At 51.1% G+C, this 23,386-nt stretch overlaps 1 protein-coding gene across 1 annotated transcript in view; it reads right to left on the bottom strand.

The window, feature by feature from the left end:
• The window catches only part of MLXIPL (MLX interacting protein like), a 36,437-nt gene extending 13,759 nt beyond the window's left edge, over nucleotides 1-22,678 (bottom strand). The window contains exons 1-7 of the mRNA XM_090026675.1: nucleotides 21,921-22,678; nucleotides 8,164-8,270; nucleotides 7,818-7,900; nucleotides 7,254-7,343; nucleotides 6,098-6,142; nucleotides 3,118-3,316; nucleotides 2,192-2,272 (exon numbers count right to left, since the gene is read on the bottom strand). Of these exons, the coding sequence (XP_089882801.1) occupies nucleotides 2,192-2,272; nucleotides 3,118-3,316; nucleotides 6,098-6,142; nucleotides 7,254-7,343; nucleotides 7,818-7,900; nucleotides 8,164-8,270; nucleotides 21,921-22,219 (904 nt within the window). The 5' untranslated portion in view covers nucleotides 22,220-22,678. The remainder of the gene's footprint in view (nucleotides 1-2,191; nucleotides 2,273-3,117; nucleotides 3,317-6,097; nucleotides 6,143-7,253; nucleotides 7,344-7,817; nucleotides 7,901-8,163; nucleotides 8,271-21,920) is intronic.
• Nucleotides 22,679-23,386: the final 708 nt, after the last annotated feature.

Here is a 23,386-nt window from a genome sequence, read left to right as displayed (position 1 = left end):
CCACCCGAGTCTTCTGCCAGCATCTGGTCTTGCATCATCCAGCAGTCGGATGATGACAGATCACTTGTTTCCTCTGAAGGAGGAAAATAGGAAGTGGATACTGGCAGCGGAGATCCAAGAGGCCCAGTCCAACCAGCTCCTACGGCAGCCTTTGCCAGCCGTGGTCCGCTCTAAGCTCACACGGAGCACAGAGTGCCTCCTGCAGGCACATGTTCTGGAGGTGTCTCCACCATTCAAGTAGGAGGGGACTCCCAGCTGGCAGAGCTCAGTGTGGGGATGCCACATGTTGCTTGGCCCAGGACACAGCAGGGTACAGGGCAGTGTAGATGGAACCAGGCTGAGTTATTCCTGCTTTTGTCCTTTTTCCTCCCTCCCTTCCCTCAGCCCCTTCACTCAGTGTTTGCCAGGACATGTCTACACAGATGTGACTAGTCTGAACCTAGATAGCTCAGGGATTAGTTGGAGTCTGGCCTCAGCAGTTCCAAGCATGCATATCTTTGCTCTACACTGCAGCCACTTCTGCCATTACACCCCAGATATACCCTCCTTGTCTCTGCCCCTCAGTATGGTCAGTGCCATCCAAGTGCAGACCCTTCCCTCCTGGCCCATTGCTAGTTTTGGTGTCTCCTTCATCCCAGTTCTTTCTCTGACTCTTTTCCCTCCCACCTTTTTCAGCTCCCTCTTTTGCCAGGCTCTTGCTTTGAAGCTCTTTCCATCTCCTCATGCCCCCGGCACTGCAGGTTCTCTCCTTCACATGACCCACAGCCAGGCCACACTCCTTATGGAGAGAGGAGGCCTAAGGCACATACTTACACGCCCCCTGGATGCGGCAGCTGATGCTTCCTACCCTTCTTTGCCCCTCTGCTTTCCGGCTGGACTCATAGAAAGGCTTCTTCTACTCCAGAGCATGTAGCATGAGCACTGCGGGGCAAGGGCCAGCACTCATTGTTGCCCTATAGACCATCCCGGTCAAGCCTTGTGTCCTCCCTTCTCCCCCCAGTAAAGGCTGGGGGTGAGCTGCTTTAGGGATCCAGAGATTTATGGCACTCAGTGGATTTATCCCTTCTCTCTCTCTCAGCAGAAACAGCCCAGTGAGCTGGAAGCTCTGTTGAGGGGTATGTTAAATTGGCAGCACTGGGCAGGAAGGCATTGCCCAGGATGGGGAGGAACAGCATCTGGGACTGGGAACCCACCTTAAAGCTCCTAGGTGGTGCTGACTAGCCCTCCCCACCCATCTACCCAGGACTAGCTCCCACAGGGGCCTTGGGAGCTGTCATCATCATTGCAGCTCTGCTCCCCTTCCTATCAGACTTACGGAGAAGCCATTACAGAGCTCCCTATCTGCTTGGGCCCTGAGCCATTCATGGGTAATCAGTGAGATCTGTGTTCCCTAAGGAACCCTCATTCCCCAAGATCAGGTCCTTCTGGGGTCTCTATTCCTCCCTGGCCAAAGAGGCAGACACGGGCTGTTCTAAAAGCCAAGGAGTGTAGGGGCTGCATACCTTGGAGTACTCTATGGGCCATAACGGTGAAGGTGACTTTCCCTAGCCGCCTCCTGCCCCCATCCCACTTGCTGAGTCCACCAATACAGTGGAAAGCTGCTCTCTTCCCCTAGAGATTTCCTCTTTCTTGTGGGGAGAGTTTTCCTTCCTCTGTCTGCAGCCAAACCCTCTTGTGGTTTCACATTCCTGTAAAGAAGGCTACATTTGGAGAAGGTTGGTTTTCACAAGTCCTCCTTTGAGCACCCTCCTCCACTCCATCAACTCATCTTCCAGAGACTACCCCAAAGACCCTCCACCGCCTTACCCAGAAGCTCTCCTCCTCTGGGCCGCTCTAGGCCCTATCTCTTCCCTGTGTAACTGGGCCACTGTCTGTCTGTCTTTGCTCCTTTTGGACCCTCCTCCCAGATTAGCATCTGTGCATTTCAGCTGTATACCAGTTCTTCCTCCTTCAGTTCATTACTGTTACAAGCCAGGGCCCCTGCAGCACCCACAAGCTCTGCACAGCACCATACAGCCCTTTGTGTCAGCCAACTCTATTTCAGGTCACAGGGAAGGACTCAATTCCAGCCCACTTGGAGTTGCATTGGGAGCTGTGCCCATGGGACTGCTTTCCCCATCCGTGCTCCACACATCCAGGTTACACACCAGCATTATCATCTCCAGGGGCTGCAGCCAGGCCTGGTTCCTACCTGAGATTTCCATGAAATCATCCAGGTTGGGCTGCAGTGGGGTCAAGCCAGGCTGGATCATGTCAGCATTGCCAGTGTAGGCTGCAAAAGGGCAGAGCCAAACCATCATTTCTTGAGTTCCCCTGGCCCTGTTCCAGTTCCTGGGGCTCCCCCTTCAACTCCATCTGCTTCTAGTGTCCCTGGCTTGCTGCTGCAAGCTCCTTAGTCTTGCCAGATCCCAGTGCCCCACACCTGTTATCTGGCTGTCATGGAAGAGTGCTTGCATGAGGCCTCTGATGAGGCCTTGTGCCGTTAGACAATGAAAAAGGAGCATCCTAGGCCCTTTCTGGAGAGACCTGTCTGTTTTATTGCCAGCACTGGGTAGACTCCACTCCCACGCCCAGGATCATCTAGGTATAATCCCACCTGTCCCTTTACCCCTACACTGGAGCTCTCAGAGGCCTGAGGCCTCCATCTGTTCCATAAGGAAAGCTGGCACTTGTCCACCCTGGGGGACTGATGCCCCCTCCCTGCTGGCTGAGGACGTGGGAGGGCACAGGAGGGGTCAATAGATGCCCTGTCTCCTGGAAGGTGAGGAAGTGGCAGGACCTCCCAGGTAAGGAGGGGTCCAGGAACAGACAGTGAAGAGCAGAGCTGAAGGAGGGTACATTAATATTAATAACCAGAACTTCTCATCCACAAATCACAGAGTGAGTTGGGCCAGCATCAGCTCTGGGCAGAAGCAGCCAAGAAGGGACAAGGGACATAGAAGGGCACAGGCTGACTGAATGCTAGGCTCAGGCAACTGGTCCTCACTGACTCTGGTGGGGAGCTTAAAAAGGGCTAAGAGTCTAACAGCAATTATAACATGGGCCTAGGCTGGCACCCCGGGGGCCCTCAGCCCTCAGTGAGTATCACTGAGGGAACAGTGGGCTGAGGCAAAGTACCGTCCTCTGGGAGCATCTGGTGGGAGCTGGGGGTCTGTGTCATGGTGAAGAGCGTGTCCGAGATGTCTGAGAGAAAGCTGTCCAGGTCAAAGTGCTGCCGCCCTTCAGCCTCCTCCTCTTCATCCCCCAGCAGCATGGGTACCACATTGGAGAATAGCTGGTTGCACCATTTTTCTGTTGGCTTCCAGGCAACCTCATCCTGCACAAGAGACAGTTGGTCAAAGGGGCCCCTGGATACCTCTCCCCAGATACTCCTCATGCTTCCTGGTGCCCTTATTGTGCTGAGGGGCTGGTGCTGCTAATTTTATGATAAGGCATGAATGTGTTTTCCCTGTACCTTTTGGCAAGCAGGGTGTGCCAGGAAACACAACACAGCAGTGGTCACCAACCAGTGGATCTCGATCCATCAGTAGATCTCAGTGCCTCTTGGTGTTGATCCAAGGCTGGGATGGGGAGCTGAGTGCCTGCATGCATGCACGCGCACACCCCAGCCCAGCAGGTAAGTCCACGAAGGAGAGAAGGGCTGGGGGCTAGATCAAGGCCACCGCAGTGAGGAACAATGCCGCAGAGGTAAATTGAATAGGGCCCTGGCCAGGTGGGACTTACCTGCTGGGGTGGCATACCCCCAAATAATTTTTTCTCCCTCTGCCTTGATCTGCCCCCCCTCCTTTTCTTCCCCACAGACTTACCTGCTGGGCAGAGGGGCAGGGGGTAGTGTGGTGCATGGTAGGTCTTGGGTTGCTTTTAATTAATGTATATATATATATATATATATATATATATATATATATTAGGGCTGTGCAAAATGGCACCGTTCTGTTTCAGCTTGCATTTCGACATTTCTATGGAACAGCTTTTCATTTCAAATTTCGTTTCGATTCGAAACTGCTGTTCTGTTTTGTTTCGTTGAAAGAGTTTCACTGTTTTGATGCTGTTTCGACGTTTCGCTCATAGGCTATAGGAGGGGAGCTCAAAACAGCCTATAACTTTGTCATTTCTGGCCTGATTTAGGGGTTTGGGGAAAACTGCACCTCAAGCTGTGGACAAACAAAACTCTTGACATTGGTGACACTCTGTGTGTGTTATGGCACAGCACGGGGAAAGCTGCAGGCTTGCTAGCCCCTGATGAGGCCATGAAGCCTGCCAGTTTTCAAGGAGATAAGTGCAAGGGGGTTCTGGGGCCCTGCACCTCTGGCTGCTAACAGGTAAAACTCGTGACATGGGTGCTTGTGGGACTCCATCTGTCTTGGGGCACAGGGGGGTGAAAACTGCAGGCCTGCTAGGCCCTGCTGCAGCCACAAAGCCTGCCAGCTGTCAAGGAGATGGGTGCGGGGGGAGTCTGGGTTCTGGGGCCCTGCACCTCTAGCTGCTGATGGGCAAAACTCGTAACATGGGTGGGGGTGGGTGACACTGTGTGTGTGTTCAGGTGCGCCCTCACCCAACTGACATCAAGGCAGAAGGCAGGGCAGGTCAAACAATGCTGCCTTTTATGCAGCTTTTCCATCCCTCCCCCAGAGCACTGGGATTAGAAGAGACCACAGGAAACAATGACAGTCACTGGCCAGCTACACAGTCAATAGTAAGAGCACCCCTTCCCCACCTTCCCCCTCCCTCTCTTTACATCAGTTTCTGTTTCTCTGCAGGCAAGCTCAGCTTGAGCTTCCGAACTCAAAATGTTTTGAAATTTTTTAAACATTTCGTAGTTTCATAGTTTCTAGGGTCGGAAGGGACATGAGCAGATCATCTAGTCCGACCCCCTGCGATGGCAGGAAAGAGTACTGCAGTCAAACGACCCCAGCAAGGTGTTCGTCTAACCTCCTCTTAAAAACCCCCAGGGTAGGAGCCTGCACCACTTCTCTTGGAAGCTGGTTCCAGACCCTATTTTGACTTGCCTCGTTTTGTTTCAAAGCTGTTTCAAAGCTCTCTGTTTCATTTTGATTTTGCTGTTCTGAGCTTGAAACAAGTCAAAATGAAACTGCCAGCGAAATTTTGCACAGCCCTAATATATATATTGTGTGTGTGTATACACACACACACACCTTCTATCATAAACTGTCCATTGTGCCCTTAAACTGCATTAAGAAACTCGCGCACCTGTTACAATAAACGCACCCACACCCCTGCACCCCCGCACACCCACCCACTGCCCTTCCCTAAACCAAATGCAGCCCCTTAGTCCAAGCCCCAATTTGGGGCTTACATTCTCAGTTCATTCCCTGTCCTTGTTACTGTCGATGTTGCTGTTGCTTTTAAATGCCAAAGGTGATCTCTTACTTTAAAAGGTTGGAGACCACTGCAGTACAGGGTAGTGGCAGAGGGGTTGGACCCTCCGTAAGTAAATCCCTCTGAGGACTTTCAGATGCCATTTTTCCACAGACCAAGTGGAGAGCAAGCAGGGAGACCAAGTGCCTAGTCTGTCCCTGTCCCCAGATCCCCCATGGATCTGTCTAGACTTCAAACCATTCCTAGAGACAATCCCAGGAAGCTGGAGAAATGCCTCCCCTACCAGCACCAATGTGCTGTGTATGGGACTTAGCCAATCAAGTGGTTTGAACATCTTGAACTTTAACCCTTTGTAACCCTGACCACTCCTCAGAGCAAGGATCCAGCATCACCAATTAAAAGTTCAAAAGTCAAGAGCTAGATCTCCCTAAATCATGAGGCTGGCTGAACAACCATGAGATGATTCAAAATGTAATCGTTGGTTGGGACTGTTTGCACCTTGTGGAATCGCATTTTCCGGCATTCCTCCACAACCACAAGGCTACAAACTATTTTATAAAATTAAACAAAGCTGGGCCCCTGCTTCTGGGAGGGCAAGTTTTAAGAAGCCACCAGCTATTTCACAAATGATCAGTGATCAAATCATGGGAGTTGGTAACACGGCAGATCTAAAGCAAAGAGCCACTTCACCCACTGCAACCCAGCCCTCACTTCATATTCCTCCCTCCTGCACAGGCCAGTGCCACGGGACACTCACCTGCTTAGGACTGAAGAGCTCACCCTCCCGGCTGGACTTTCGGAGCTGGAAGGAAACACTGTCTGTTAGGCCCTCCTCAGGGCTGGTGTGAACGGTACATGAATCATACAGGGAGCACCCACCTGGGCAGTGCATCCTAAGCAGCCCGCAGTGTGGGAATGCACCCAGGGCAAGAGAGCCTCTGGGCAGAGCTAAATTCAGGCTCAGGTCTGCTGAGAGCCATCATGCAGCTAGATGGAGACTGAGCCATCACTCTCATGACAAGCCCTTTGGTCACCCTCATCTCATTGGCTAACCCCAGGCATTACCACCCTCATCTCAGTGGTTAACCCTAGGCGTTACCAACCACACTGTGATCCCAAGCCCCTCACACTGTGGAGTTGTACCATGGTGTAATTCTTTATTTGTTCTTATCCTCTAAGAGGGATTGATTCTTTCCCCTTGGATGCTAATGGCAAACTCCCATGGGCTCCAATGGGAACACAACTGGTATGCCTAGGGAATGGATGGGGGCCATCACAGATCACAGCCACACCGTGCCCTCCTTTGGCAGCAGTTCTGGCTGTACTAGACCAAACACTGCAGCCAGGAAGCAGAAGGGAACAAGGCTCGTCCCCCAGCTCCTGCCAGCCGTACCGCATCCAAGCGGGAGGGTCAGACAAATGGGCACCGTAACCCAACATAAGCACTAGGTGGCACCAGGACTTCACATAGCACAAGGCAGTTTCTGGGGGAGCCGATTTCCGCTCATGGGGTGAGTGGTTGAAGTGCAGCTGCAGGCCCCAGCACAGCCCTGGTGACTATATTGCAGGCAGACTTGGGGAGGCTAGATAAAGCTGACTCTGTAGGGCAAGCAGACTGTGGAAAACTGTGGCCTCCAGGGACTTTCCCTCTGCATCTGCAGCAATGGGGCTTCTGCCATCTGCTCTGCTCAGTGTCAGTTATGCGTTGTCCTAGCTCTCTAGTCTGCCATTAGACTTTACCGTGGCAAAGGGCTTGAGGTGGCCAAGAGCTCTGTCTGAGGGATCAGCTCTGGCTTCAGACACTTCTGGCACATCCCATGGCTATACGGGCTGTGCCCCAACCTGCAAGGGCCCATCGCTGCCTTTACAGTCCAAGCAGAACCAGGGGCACAACAAAGAAGGGAGCAGCTGACCCGTTTCTTGTAGTAAATCCTCCACTTGTGATACTCCTTCATCACCACCTCAATCCGGCGCTTCCAGTAATTCCCTTCCAGCACAACAGCCTAGTGGGACACAACCGACACACACATCATAACACACTCCTGCCTAGTAGAAAGGCCAGCACAGCAGAGGCTGAGAGCTCCCTCCAGTGCATCCTTTCCTACAGCACCCACTGCTGGGAGAGGCAGGGGCTGGAGTAGCTGGGAGCTCCCCCACACCCAGGGCTCCTGCTCTGCCCACTACAATGCTCTCAGCTAGGAGAAGCTTGATCCAGACATCCCTGCCTGTCCTGTGCCTGGAGCACAGCATGGCTCCATCTGGTTGCTCAGGATCCAGGGCTGGCTGTCCTGGATCAGAACAGAGACCATTTTCATGTAAGAAATGTATTGGAAACTGGAACGTGGGTGTAGTGGAGGAGCTCTCATCCCATCGACACACACTGCCCCAGGAGCTGTTGGCTCTCAGCCCACAATCCATTGGCTGCTCCAGGTGTAGGCCCCTCTCCAGGTGGCTAGGAAGAGCCACCAGGCACATACCTCTGGTTTTCGGTGCTCATCAGCCTCAGAGCCTTCCAGGGGAGTCACAAACCCGCACACAGGGTTCTTCCTTCGCTCTACATCTACCACACCAAAGAGCAGAGTCACAGTTTATGTGCCACAGCAATGCCCTCCTTCCCCCACTCCATCCTGGGAGAGGACCCCTCCACGGCACCCAAACAGTCCCCCTTCAGGAGTCCCTCTTGTGGGATGAGAATTTGTCCATCAGCCCTTCAAGAGAGAACCTCTTCGTGTCCATGAATCCCACCCCTCAATCTCCCTGCTGAAATGAGACAACTTTGGAGAGGATTCAGTGCCCTCCAAGGGCCTAAACCCTTGTACTCACACTGAATATACCAGGCTCTCCAGATGGCATTATTGAGGCGGATTTTATCTCGGCAAAGCAACCTCAGACCCTTGAAATTCTTCCACTTTGGAGATACCAGCTTGCCACTGAAATAACAAACACAGGACAAGCGGATGGGACAGGACCTGGGAGAAAGCACTTCCTGGCAGGAACTTCCAGCCAAAGATCTTACAGTGCTTTACAATCAGCAGCAGAGACACGCCTCCCCCACCCCTTCCCCCCACCCTGCACCCCACATGAGCTAGGTGAGGGGTATATAGAAATCATATCCTGTCCTGAATTGCAGCCACTTCTGGGGTGGAGTGCAGCAACCAAACAGTCTCTAGCTATATTAAGGCAGTTTATGAAAGGAAGATGCGATGTGTAGCCACCTGGTGAAGGCTGCACAGTGAGGTGAAGACTGGGCTACTTTGGAAGTGAAGGGGGCATGGGCTCTTGGGAGCTGGCTCAGAACTACCAACGCCTGTGCTGCTCTTTGCATGACACTGTGAAAATCATCGGAAGATGAGTCTATTAAATGAGTCTATTACAAGTCCAAAAGAGTCTATTAAATATTTTACCCTGTTGCACATGCTTCATATGTGACTTTAGACTTCAGGTGCAGTCTGCATGCCTTAGCCATCAGAGGGGTATAGGACATGGCCAGTGGATGGGCAGTAGACAGGACTTGTCTGCGAGAGGAAACTGGGGCAGGCAGGCTAGGTAGGAGATGGAGGGCATTGGGGTTGTCAAAGGTGTTTGCTTCAGCTCCGAGAGAGGCAGGTATATGCCAGAGCACTGCTCCCCTGCCCCTGGGTCTAGACCTGAAGTGCTACCTGCCCTCCATCTCCTTACTGTCAAGTCCAGTGCTGCACCCTCCCTCTCTGTATCCAGGCTCCCAGAAGCACCCATGTTTGTTTTACAGCTTGTTGTGGTGGCAACGGTGCCCCTAATGGAGCTTGCAGTACTGGCAGCCTCATTACACTAATCCATGCACACAGGCTCCAAACACATCCCCTTCCAGCTGAAAGAGCAGGTAAACACCAGCTGGGAGGACATGGCGCGCTCAGCAGAGTTGGAGGGAAAGCACCCCAGCCTGGAATTACAGGCTGGGGATTTGGACCAGCAAACCCTGTGAGCAAGTTCTGGAGCTGGGGAACAGCTCCAGGGTATGATCCAGCTGGGGCCAGTGCCCATGAAACACATCAGCCTTTGCAGTGACAGCCCCAGACCCTCCAGTGGCTTCCTGCTCCCTCCTGGAGGGCTTTGGAGACCAAGACTGCTGCTCTACCATTTGACTTCCAGGCTTCTAGGAGAGGCTGAGTGTGGGCAACAGAGTCAGCCAGTACTACTGTCACTCTGCTATGCCTCCCCTTCCTAGGGAGCCTATAGTCTGCTGGAGTAGGCACCTGGCCTGCTCTGGAATCACTCTTCACATCACCGTCATCTGAATTAACCTTCAAGTGAAAGCAAGGCCTGAGGGAGAGCTGGTAGGTGCCAAATGTGCAGCATCTGCTATCCCTGCAGAAGATGGAAATGAACCAGAATTTGGGGACCACAGCAAGAGAGTGGGCACAGACTCTAAGGTGGGAAAGGGCTTTTTCTACTCTATCGGTGAGATTGTCCCCATCCTTTGACAAAAGAGTGAATTCATATTTGTGTTTAGAGTTTTACTTGGCTGCAGTTTCCTGTGGAACAGGTGTGGGCAATTATTGCAGCTGGAGGGCCTCTTAATGACTTTTGGGGACTTGTTGAAGGCCACATCCATCTCCCTTCTCGTCTCTTCTTTTCTCGGCTTGGCTTGTCTCATCTCTTCTCTGTCTCTCCCTTCCCCCACCTTCCCTCCAGAACCCAGCTGGAGTTGTAGCTCACCGGGAGCCCTGATGCTCAGCTGTGGTCCCAGACAGGGACTTCCATCGTGCAGCCAGCAAGTTCTGGAGCCCCGACATGGAGCCGGCCGGTGGTGTCCACAGCTGCTGCTGCCATCCACCCAGCACAGCAGAAGCTCCTGCCTAGGTCAACAGCTGATGCCGCCAGCAGGTTCTGGGTCAGGGCTCCAGGCAGAAGCTTCCACCATGCCAGGAGAGCGGCAGCATCAGCTGTGGATACCGCTGGTAGGTTCTGCGTTGGGGCTCCCAAACCTGCCAGCAGCATCCACAGCTGAAACCACCTCCCTCCTGGCACAGTGAAAGCTCTGCCCAGGGCCACAGCTGATGCCACCGCATCAAGGGCTGATGCTGCCAGGTGGAAGGAGTCCCACCTGTTCGGCACCAAACAGAGGTCAGAGCTGCCAGTCACCCATGGGCCAGACCCAATGAGTTGGCAACTTGGCAGTTGTCCACCCATGGCCCAGATCCGACCCACAGACCAAATTTGGCCCACCCCAGCTGTAGAACCATCCCAGTGACATTTCGCAAAGGGATTTTGCTCTCTGATGTAGGCTTTATGGCTGTGGTCCCTGTGCCATCTCCGATTTAGAATTTCCCTCTGAGGATCCTAAGCAGAGGGATCTGCTGGGAGCATGTGATGTAAGGGATCTGAATTGGTTTCCTTTTTATTCTTGCTTGTGATTCATGGTGCTGGGCACAAGCACAGAAAGAGCTTCTTAGAAGCAGGGGAGGGAATGTGTTTGACAATGCAGCTGCAATTTTACACCCAGTCATATAGCGTACTGGTTGATTTCCCCCAGAGAATCCTCCCTTGTATGGGATGCAGATGTGGAAAGAAGACACATGTGATTGGAAGGAACCTCTCTGGGTCACTGGGTCCAGTCCTGTCACAGACACCTAAGTTATATAATCCCTTTACACACAAGTAAGGGCTGGATCCTCTCCTTGTATTGATAGTAGAAGGCCATGTCAAATGATGCCAACCTCCTTGTTATTCTTAGCACCGTCCCAGTTTTTTACAGTAAGCGCAGCTTCCTTGGATGATGCTATCCTGGTGTATCTCAAAGTAACTGTCACAGGTGCAGGCAGTGCCACTAGACACAATGAGATGGCAGGGTGTTCCTGCCACTCACTCCTTTATTTGCTCAGGTCTTCCACTTACAGATACTTCTAACACAGAACCCACCAGATTTTGTATCATCATTTCCTGAAATGTTTCCTACGACTAGGGACCTACCAAAATTGTGGCAGAAATGTGCTGCATGGCAGCTCCTTTAATCTTGCAGTTTCCCTCATGTGTCCCTACCCTTGTCTCTACCCCTGACTGCTGGAGGGGCCCCACTGCTCACCATTCGCCACTCACTCCTGATCAGCGGGGAAGCAAAAACCACGGTTTTAACTATGGTGTGGTTTTTGCCTCCTGCCATTGATTGGCTGAGGGGCCCCAGCGGCCCTACTGCTTGCTGCTGACTGGCCAGGGGGCAAAAACTGCCCCATATTTAAAACTATGGTTTTCTCCTCCTCATTGATCAGGAGCAAATAGCGAGGCCCTTCTGCCAATCACCTGTGAGAGCAGGGAAGCACACCCAGGAAACTCCAAAATTAAAGGAGCCACTGCAGAGCACGCTTGCACTGCGATTTCAGTAGGTCCCTACCTATGATCTGGTATCAAGGAGCCATATTTCAAAATAACTCAGCAGCACCCAGCATACCTCCAGCATGCCAGTTTCTGTGGAACACCTTTGGACGTAGTATCTCAGATCAAGTCCATGATCAGTTCCACATAATGGGCTCAGTGCTATTGGGTGTGTCTCTGTTATAGGGCACTACCAAATTATTTCCCCAGGGAGACTCTAGGATTTCAACTGGATTTTTAAAGCAAGCTGAGAAAGAGCTCCTTGGAGTGTACTTTCTCTGGAAGCTGGTTACAGTGGTGCTCTTCAGCCTTCCCTGGTTTTATAAGAGTGTAGTTCCCTGTGATGCTATTACACCACCTCATCCCGGTTCAGCCACATGGATCTGTGAGGTGTCCGCTAGCAAGTCCATTAGAAGTTCTTTCAGTCCTAGGGAAGACAGCTGCTACAAGGATAATAATCCTCCTAATGAGATGCATCTGTCATTGAACCCCAGGCACAGCCTTCTGTGGCCAGAGGGAAGCAAAGTGCAAACTCATCAGGACCATCTTCAAAGGAAGGCCTGGACTGATCCATGGAAACAAGGCTGCTCTACAAAAACCTACTAGATGATCAAGACTGCCAGCTTTTCACATACATTTGGGACCCCTGCTCAACACAGCAGAAAAGAAGGGCTGTTGCCTTTATTCTCTGCTGCACCCACTTGTAACAGGGAGCCAAGGGCTTCTGATACTTTAAGGAAGAGTAGAAAAAGCAGCAGAAAGAGCCCCAGGTAGCTGAACAGGAATTCAGTGCAGGAGAGAAGGCACAGTAAGCTGAGCATTAAGGTGAAGGGACATACCTGCAGCTGGCCAAAAGCATACCAGGCTGGAGGGGAGGAGCCCAGGGGATATAAACCCGGGTTCCTGGGGCAGAAGGACAGTGCAGCCTCGAAGCCTGAAGGAGAGGAGCTGCCAGCTCAAACTGGTGGGGAGAGGAAACTGCAAGGCTATGGCATGTACTTCCAGGGCAGAAGTGAGAGCAGCCTTGTCCTGGGCCAAGGATGCTCGGGGGGGCTGAGACAAGGTGTAGGGCTGGGCTGAGGGCCTCAGATATCAAATGCCCAGAGAGGGCTGAGGCCAAGACAGCTGGGCCCAAATCAGTGGGCCAGGGCCAGGGCTGGAAGCCTACAGCTTGCAGTATGGTCATGGACATAGGGATGTAAGGAGGTCATGCAGTGGCGGCGCATAGAGCACGTGCACCCCCTGAGAGCACTGGTGCATGCCCTGACAAGCTGCACTCCCTGCTTAAGTGATGGGTGCGGAGGGTGGGGGGGCAGGTGTGAGCGCTGGTGCCCTCCCTGCAAGCGCTGGGGAGTGGGAGCACTGCCGCCACTTCCTGACCAATATGATTGGCTGTGGGGGATTTCCCCCCACCACCACAGTTGGCAAAATTGGCAATGGGGGAACCCCTGGTTGCTGACTGGTTGCTGGGGGGGCACATGGGCCCCCTGACTAAGGTGACACCAGTCCCCCTTGAGGTCATGATTAAAAGCCCTAAGGCTTGAACAAGGGCCATTTGGGCCATAGGTGGTAGCCTCTGGATCACAGTGCCACAAGGCCAGGGTGCAAGAGACACCTGTGAGGAACTACATAGATTTGACTAGTGGACAGAGAGCTTAGGTATCATGATAAATAAATCGGGCTAGCTAAAGTACCAGTGGGGGCACTTGAAAGAACAGCATTACATTCATGGTGCAACCCCATCTCCTGCTTAGGTGGTTTGGCTGCCAAATGCCCCAGCAGAGCTCTCATCTGGGGGTCATCGAGATGACGGGGAGGATCAAGTGGTGATAAGCCCTCACAGAGTTAAGGATTCAGGATCACAGAGGATTTTGATTCTACTATCTCTGGGGATTTTGAACTTTCCCCATGGTACAAAGCAAACACTTGGCCAGTGCCAAGGGTGAGCCAATGGAGTTGCAGGAAGTTTTGGGCCCCTAGCCAAGTCTTGCCCGCCAAGTTTACCCAGCTTTGCTCTGCGTCAGTGCTGCTCTGTGTTGAACTTTGACCCTTGAAAGACAGCGTTGCACACCCTTCTGCAATAGATTCTTAAAGAACAAGTGTCATCCCGCTCCCCACACACACACATACCTGTAGCTGGTGGTAACACTCCCACTGTGCAGGACATGGAGCAAAGTGGGGTGGGAAATAAATTTAGACCTCTGTGGCAATTATGTTGTTTCCTCCTGTTAATTATTACTTAACAATTTTTAAAGTTCAGCAGGCTGATCTTTGCTCCTAAAATCTACTTAGAATCTGGCCTAACCCCTAGCAGAAACGAATCCTGGAGGAGAGTGGAGCAAATCTTAACGCTGAGTGGAGAAACAGGACTTGCAAAAGCAGACAAGCCAGTGAACCTGCTACCTGGATCTCAAAGCAAAATCCCCAGCCCCTGATCACTTGCAACCAGCTTCATCTTCATGGCCAAAGAGACAAGCAGGGGGACTATTCCAAGACTTGGATGGAAAGTGGCTAAAATTCTCTTCAAGGAAAAAAATCATAAAATCAGTTTCCTAGACTGACAATGCCCATGGCTCAGTGACAGGCAAGGCATTACCCCGCTTTGACACTCTGGATGTATTAGGAAACCTGTCTTGGTAACTGTAAAATGCCACGCCTGACAGTGACAGGCACAAGTTACTCTATTTAATACAAGATAACGAAAAGGAATGAGCCTTTGGAGAAGCATTGTGCACCAAGAGGTTGCGCCCAGGAGCCCTTATGGCCATCTAATTCTGCTCCTATCTCTGGCTCTGCCATGGGCTCATTCTGTGGATCTTAACTCTGGTGCCTCCACTTGGTAGCTGTCGAGATGCCAACTAGGAAGGCTCTTGTTGAGACTCTTCAAGATAGCAGTGTTCTGGATGGAGTCAGAGTGATATCATTGAGATGTAACCCAGCTGAGCTCAGATTAACACATGTGCGCTCCTCCCCAGATTCACAAAGTACATCCCTATTGCCAAGCCTGGCCACTTTCCAAAGCAGTGCGCAAGTGAACAAAATGTATGGTGGCGTAAGACTTGCCCTGAGATAAAAGGGTGAGAGTGACAGCCAACCCGCGGGGGCTTGTAAAGCTGAACACTTAGAGCAAGTAGTACTGCACTCCCAGAGCATGGAGGGTAAAGGCCACTCTGTGATTCTGGTGCTACCCTGACTAGGATGCTGCTTTAAATCAGCCTGCCAAAGTGGAAGAGATACAGCCACAGAATAGCAACAAAACAGAAGGCCTGCCAAGATAATGAAAAATTAGATCTATGGTGTTTGGCTAAATGACTTCACATGGGACCGGGGGATGAGAACTAGCCCCTGCAAATACTGAAGGGGAGGAATGGTAGGGAAAGCGAGTGTGAGATACAGAGTTGAAATAAGGAAAATGTAGAAAGGGGAAAGTTAGGATGAATATCCAGAAAATCTTCCTGCTAATGAGATCCAGAAGCTTGAGAATAGTTTCCCAAAGGAACTGCAAGCCCCAAGATGTGGAACATCTACTGTAGACCTAACAAAGCACCCAAAGACACTCTTGCATCCTTGCAGTGTGGGGAATGCTCTGCAAATTGCCCTGGGTAGCATGGAATGCCAACAGGCCCCTTTCACTCACCCCTGAGACTGCAGGTTTGATAATGACTTAGTACTGAGGTTCCCAAACTTTTTTTATTGCACACCCCCTTCCAGATTTACCAGCTGCCTGCATACCCCTCCCAACACGTGTTTTATACTTTAACTCCTTAAATGTCAATTATTAATATAATGAAAATTAAATCCACCATTACACAATTTCTCCCTCAGAGGTATGCGTACCACAGTTTGGGAACTCCTGACTTAGTGCATTTCTAATACTGAAATCCCCCATTATGATGTCAATAAAATGTTAATGTTCATCCTCTCTTCTACACTGGTAGTTCTCGCATCCATTCCTGCGTGCCTGTCAGGGTCCTTGTCTCCACCTCTAGGCAAGCGTGGCTACAATCATGCTTTGCATTTTTCCTCCTAAACCCCTCTCCACTTCTCACATCCTGCATTGCCATTAATAACACCAGCTTCGCTGAACCTTAGGCTCACAATGGCCGGGTTATCTTCAGTTCATCCCTACACATCTTGTTAGCTGCATTTCCCTCCAGAGCAGAATAAAACTCCAGCCGTTTAGTTCTGTTTAGACAGCTGAAACACTTGCTTAAACCCTAGTTATCTTGTGCCTTGAATACTGTGCACTCTTCCTCTTAAGTTTTCATAAAACTCAAACTTGAGTAGCTTGCAGAGAGAGAAAGCATGGTCCAGAGGTTATACCACAAACCTGGGACTCAAAAGACCAATGTTTAGTTCTCTGCTCCATTGCTGACTTGATCTCATGATCAGATTGGTATGGCATGGATTGAAATGACCATGTCCAGATGAGCAGGAGCATGTGCTTGCAACAGCACAAATAGTAGCAACGCAGATTTGTGCCACTACTTCGTGCTGCAGTGCACGCCCGTGCACGAGCACTTCGTTGTGTGACACATTGTCCCACTTTGGGCAAACTGCCCTTGCCCAGATCCTCCCAGCTCCCACAGTGCTGGAGCATCTGGGGCACAAATGGAGCATTAGAGACACTCTGGCCAGCAACTAGAGCATCTCACTGGAGGACCAAACCCTCCATTTGTTCCGACTCATGCAATTTTTGTGTGCGCCACACTGTTTTTTTCTGGTGGGGGGGAGGGGTTTGCTATTCAGAAATCCTGGTAGCAAATTTCGCCCCACGCTGCAAATTTGCAGCACAGGGCATGTTTTAATGTTCCACAGATGTGGTTTGTCACACCACAAAGAGGTTTGAGGTGCCACAAACCGCACGTGCATGTACATGGGGACACAGTCGTAGGTGCGGGGCTTGCCTTCCTCTGTATTAGGGGGGCCTGGCCTTGTTCCTTGGATCGCTCAAGAATATTTTATCAACCCTCAGAGCAGCAGGACACTGACCACTGTTGTCCCCCTGTGGCAGGTTAGAGCATTATGTCTTGTGGTTGTGTGACTGGGCTAACGATATAACTTTGGTAATCACTTAGGGGTTTGTCTTTGTTCTTGGGATGGTTCAGATAGGCAGGGGGTTGAACTAGATGATCTTTGTGGGTCCCTTCCAGTCCCACTTGTCTATAATGCCATGATCCTATGACTTCCAGTGTTCCCCGGGACAAGCTACCAGGGCTCTCTGCCTCCATCTACAAAGTGGAGATAACAGCACTTCCCTATCTCAGAGCTGAAGATTGTGAGGTTAAATGCAATCAAGATTGTAAAGCACTCAGAAATTACCGTAATAAGCCATATAAGTACTTAGACAGGTCAGCGAGATTTCCTTTCTACCTAGGCAATGGTATAAACATCCTGTGTAAACCTTTCTTTACAGGGTAGTTGAAAAATGACTATTTTTCATAGAAAATTGGGTGGGGGGAGAGAAATAAGCTGATAATTGTACATGGAATATTTTTAGCAACAAATGAAAGAAAAAGTGTTTGTCTCTGAAGTCAAAATATGGTGTTTATCCAAAAATGGAAATAGAATGTTAAAAAGATAACCAGCTTTCCCCTGAAAATTGTTGCTCCTGTTTTTAATCAGGAAAAAAACCCAGGAGGTTTCTACTGCAGTGAAGGTCTTCAGGGCAAATATTTATATGGCTTAAAAGAACATTTTTGATCAACATTTTTTTCATCAAAACAGTGAGTCAACCAGCTCTGCACTGTTTACTGTGTCTTTTTCCTGGAAGTCATCAAGCAGAACTCTCTGGCAGACTCTTTAAGTACAAAGGGTGACACATGCATGTATTTGGGGCAATATGTGTTGTTATGGTAATGAATTAAGGGAGTAACAGTATAAAATCATGCTAGGAAACTCCCCACAGAATTGGTGAGGCATGAAAAGCTCATTTCTCATTACCCTGTCACCTTTGTAGTCACTCACACCAGTGCAAACAAAGTATAAAATGCAACTGGGACAGAATGGGAACTGTGCAGAGACTGCACAAGATGGAAGGCAATAACGACTTAGTCTAGATAATTCTTGCACTTGGTCCCCTGTAAGGGCTGGTGACCCCAGTCACTCAAGATGATCACAGAATTGTGTTAATTAAGGTCTCTAGATGAAGACTAATGAAAGAGTCCGGTCCAGCAGACACTGAGTGTAATAGAGCTACTAGTGCTGCATGAAGCTTCGGGTGGTGATTTGATTCAGAGGAGATTCGGCCTGATCTCCGAATCTGAATCGAATTAGGGGACCAGTTAAAAGGTCCGAATCAATTCAAAGCTCTCCAAATCTTCAGAAAAGATTTGGAGAGCTTCAATGATTCAGGCAGTCCCCGGATGATTCAGGCAACTCCGAGCTGGTAAGTACTAGGGGCGGGGGAAGGGGAACCTGGGGGAGGAGACCATGGGGGGACCCCTGCCAGCCCCCCCGACCCTCCCCGCTCTGTTCCATGGCCACTACCGATCTCACTGTGTTCCATGGGACATTACCTAAAGGAGAAGGGCATGGCAGGCTGGGAGGCATCTGGAAGAGAAACAAAAGTGGGCAAGAGGTCTGGGGAATTTCTTGCATCAGAGAGATTTCCATCCTGAGTATCCTCTGGGGGCCTTCCAGCATTGTCCATGCCATGGCAAGCCTACGTCAGCGGGTCCCAAACTCTGACAGATTGCACACCACCAATTTAAAACAATACTACCTTAAGTACCACCGGCAAATTTTTATCATATAAAGTAATTATGATAAATTTGTTAATGCGTACCACTGCCAGGTTTCATAGTTTCATAGTTTCTAGGGTCAGAAGAGACCTGAGCAGATCATCTAGTCTGACCCCCTGCCATGGCAGGAAAGAGTACTAGGGTCAAACGATCCCAGGAAGATGTTCATTTAACCTCCTCTTAAAAACCCCCAGGGTAGGAGCCTGCACCACTTCTCTTGGAAGTTGGTTCCAGACCCTAGCCGCCCTAACCGTGAAGTAGCACCTCCTGATATCTAACCTAAACCTACCCTCTGCCAGCTTGTGACCGTTATTCCTGGTCACTCCTGGCGGTGCTTGGGGGAACAGTGACTCCCCCAATGCCTGCTGATCCCCCCGACTAGTTTATAATAGGCCACAAGATCCCCCCTCAGCCTTCTCTTTTGGAGGCTGAACAGGTTCAGGTCCCGTAGCCTCTCCTCGTAAGGCCTGCCCTGTTGTCCCCTGATCATACGAGTGGCCCTCCTCTGGACCCTCTCCATGCTGTCAACATCTTGAAGTGCGGCGCCCAGAACTGGACACAGTACTCCAACTGCGGCCTGACCAGTGCCACATAGAGGGGGAGGATCACCTCTTTGGACCTGCTCAAGATGCATCTGTGGATGCATGACAAGGTGCGGTTGGCCTTCCTAACTGCCTCCCCACACTGCCGGCCCATGTTCATCTTGGAGTCAATGATGACCCCCAGATCCTTTTCCACCTCCGTGCTGACAAGAGGGGAGTTCCCTGACCTGTAGGTATGGTGCCGGTTGTTCCTCCCGAGGTGCATCACCTTGCGCTTGTCTGTGTTGAAACCCATCCTATTCTCGTCCGCCCACCCTTGTAAGCTGTCTAGGTCTGATCGTAGCCTGTTGCATCCTTCCAGTGTGCCCACGTCCCCCCACATCTTAGTGTCATCAGCAAATTTGAACAGGGTGCTTTTTACCCCCTCATCCAAATCTCTGATGGAGATGTTGAACAGTGCGGGCCCGAGGACCGAGCCCTGGGGGACCCCACTGCCCACGTCCTTCCAGGTTGAGATGGACCCATCCACTACCACCCTCTGGGTGCGGCCCTCCAGCCAGTTGGCGACCCATTTGACTGTGTGGGTGTCGACACCACAGTCCCCCAGTTTCTTAATGAGAACAGGGTGAGAGGCAGTGTCGAAAGCCTTCCAGAAGTCCAGGAAGACTATGTCCACTGCTACCCCTGCATCTAATGATCTGGTGATCTGATCGTGAAAGGCCACCAGGTTCATCTGACAGGACCTGCCACTGATGAACCCGTGCTGGTTGCCCCTAAGCATGCAGTCCCCTGCTGGCCCCTCCTGGATGTATGCCAGCATAATTTTCTCAGACAGCTTGCCTAGGATCGAGGTAAGACTAACCGGCCTATAGTTTCCCGGGTCCTCCTTCCTGCCTTTTTTGAAGATGGAGACCACATTGGCCCTCTTCCATTCCTCCGGTACCTCACCAGAGCACCACGAGTGCTCGTAAAGTTGTGCCAGGGGACTTGCAATGACTGTGTTGTCTGTGTACCACTCATGGTACCCATACCACAAACTGGAAACAGCTGCCCTAGGTGACAGCTGCCAAGGGGAAGTGAACGGAGCTCATTCAAGAGCCTGCCGCTGCTCCCCACCTCCTCCCCCAAACATCCATGCTAATATCCCAAGAGGAACATCTAGTGCTTCCTGCCCCAAGGGCTGAGCAAGCTGCCTCCAGGCAAGACAGTAGGAGAACAGAGAATTGCAGAGAACTACAGTGTAGCATGAGATCCTTCACTGCCAAAGCTAAGCACACAGACCCTACTGAACTACTGGCTCCTGGCCCAAGGAGCAAGATCTAAGTGTGAGGGCAGAAAAGTGGGAGTGAGGTAGTGAGTAGAAGAGCTACCCTCACCCAGGCAGTTAGCATGTTGATACCACTCACGTAACAGACTCAGCCTGAACACCCCAGCCCTGTTGCTCAGTACCTTGCCCACCTTCGGAGGTGGGATCCATAATGGTAGCATTCATGTCACTGCCCTCTTAGAGTCTTACTCTGCAAATCCTGTGGAACATGATTGACCACTACAATCAAAGAATAGGAACCAGGCACCATGGAAAACCTTGTCAGGGCTAGATCCCATGTTACGTTCCCAATGCTGAAAAATCTGTAATTGTGGTGATGGCAGGACTTGAAAAGAAGTGTGATGGATTCCCTCACAGGATTAGTTGTTGCTGAGCAGCGAACCAGGGCTTTTGTTAAGCTGTGCCTCACTGGCACAGCAATGGGAGGCAAACGTGTATACTTCTGGACGCAGATACACAGTTACAGGCCAAAAGTACACAGCCAACTTAATTTCAGGGCACCCCACAGTAAAGTCTCAACACCAACTATAATGATTCCTGGTGCCAAGGAGAGGGACATTTTCTTTTTCTTCCCTTTATTTCGGCTGTGTTCTTACGGGACATCACTAGGTCACCAGGTAGCATGTCCTTCCAGTTATTGGGGGGAAGTTGCTCATTAGACAGTTCTGTAGACTATCCAAAGATGTTGATCCTGAATCCATTTCTAACTTTGGGAACCATCCTTTCCCACTGTACGAGGGAGTTTGACATCTGAGGGTCTCCATGGAAGAGTTTCCCAGATGCTATCCAGTGGGACACCCTGGTGGACTAAGGCATTCTCACTGAAGTGCTGAGAGTGACAACTGCTAAAACAACCAGGGCCAAATTCACTGCAGAGAGTTGGAAGGGGGGAACCTGGATGTAGGCAGGATCTAGGCTGGGAAAATCAGTGTGCAGTGCAGAGCACTGACTCAGTTGTCCCAATCAGGAGATGAACTGCAACAAGCTAGAGCATCCAGCTTGAAGGCCATGGAGACTTCTATCACATGAGCTTCTGAGCAGCCAGCTTGGCCATGGAAAAGACACCTCTAGGATTCGAACTGAGGACTAGGAGCCAAGACTCCTAGGATCATTTTCTGGCAGCCACAGACTTACCATGACTCTGGCTAAGTCAGTAATCAGAGCTATGCAGAGGATAGCACTTCCCTTACAGTGCTGCACAGAGGGAATGGCAGGTTTTGTAAAGCGCTCTGGCAGCTTTCTCTGGATGGTAGTAAGCATGGGCATAGCTGCTTCATGTCCTGTTGGAAGGCTGAAGAATTCAGACTATATATGGGAGAGGCCCTAATCTGCTCCTGGGCAGACTCCCCCAGCCCCATCCTTGCTGCTCTGGGAACTCCCAGCATTGTCCCTCCTAAATGAGGTAGCACCCTAGTCCAGTAGGGCAAAAGGATGAGGAAAGGTTCCCCTTGCGACTTGTGCATGAACTCCTGTGGAAGGAGAACCAGACCTGGGGGAGGAGGGAAGGGGAATTCGTTTATTCTGCCTCACATGCCAAACTTACATCCTCTAAGATCCAGGTGATGGGGAGGCAGGGATCGAAGCAAAAGGAGTCCTGGGCAAAGGGGTTCTCAGACTCACCTGTATGCCAGGCTCATGCACTCAAAGAGCCGGGTAAGGGTTGGGTCGATGCTCCGGGGATCAGCAGCCTCTGACTCGGCCCGGTGGTGGCGCCGTCGGGGCATTGAGTCACTGTGCGGAGAGGACACCATGAAGTGGCCGCTGTGGATGACCTGAGATGGATTCAGAGAGCCAGAGCCTGACCTGCCGCTGCCAGAGCCTGGATCCTCCGAGTCTGAGTCAGAGTCTGAGTCTGGGCCTGGCACAACCTGTGGCTCCAGGAATGGACTGGGCAACCCCACCTGGGCGCCAGCCATCATGCCCAGAGTTGTTGCAGAAACAGCCACCTGCCTGTAGGCCCCTACCAGCCTGCCTGGATACCTGCGCGGCCACTGTCAGTGTAACATCTGAGTCCACAGATGCTGTGTTACCATAATGTATACACCACAGTCCCCATCAGCATAATACATAACCACCACGCCCTCTCGCGAACACAGAGCTCGCCCCGCCTTCTCCCTGCTCGGCTCTGTCTCTGCTGGGCTCCCTCCTGCTAGACGTGCAGTTTGCTGTCACACGGTGACTCCTATTTATAGGGCTTGCTCCTGTAATCCCGCCCCTGCTTGAGCCCTCAGCCAGGAGTCCACCTTCTTTACACAGGAATCGAGCAGCATGTCAGCCGGTGTTGCTGGAGCTGGGTGGATGGGTGGCACTGAGTATGCTGAATGTTATTTCCATGACAGTCTACCGAAAGTTAAAAGAGAAACAGCCCTCACCTGTTCCCATCCCCTTTAGCCCACACAAGTGGGAAGACCAAAAAGAGGACTTGCTGACAGCTAGAGAGCTCAGTCTTCTCTGTTTACCTTGGCTCAGGGGCTGGAGTGGTGTGTGCACATGTGGGAGAAAAATACATGGTATTTACCTAGCACCTCTGCCCTAATGTATCCCTCAGCACTTCCCAGGGAACAAATACAGATTAAGGGACAAAAACAGATGAGATTATAGCAACGGGTGTCCAGCTCAGCACAAAGCAGGGATCAACTCACTGAGCCATACTGTGGGGCCTCAAAACCAAACAGGGCAAGGATGGCCTTTAAAATGACATCTGCCAGGAATTTTCTGGGAGCAGGAGAGAGGGCAGACGCAGAGATACAGGCAGAACATCCCACTGGCCTCCCTAAGAGCTTTGAGCACCCACAGCAACATACCCTTGGAGCCATGGGTGAATCCAGGATTTTGAAAAGGGGGGTGCAGACAGTGAGGTGCATCATCATCACATATGAACAACACATATTTGCCTTCATAATGAACTAGAAGCTTTATTGTAGGAGCCCAAGGCTGTAAGATTCGGTTTAAGATTGAAGCAAAAAACGAATACAACTTCATTAGAATGAGTTAAAAACAACCTGCAGGGCTATGAACTAGGAGCTTCATTTCCGGGAGACAGGAGAATTGCAGAACAAAGGATAGTTATTTGGTGGAACATCAAA

Source organism: Crocodylus siamensis, chromosome 13 (assembly GCF_052110815.1).
Source record: "Crocodylus siamensis isolate JL-2025a chromosome 13, ASM5211081v1, whole genome shotgun sequence".
Taxonomy (NCBI): domain Eukaryota; kingdom Metazoa; phylum Chordata; order Crocodylia; family Crocodylidae; genus Crocodylus; species Crocodylus siamensis.
This window is presented reverse-complemented; position numbering and strand designations above follow the sequence as displayed.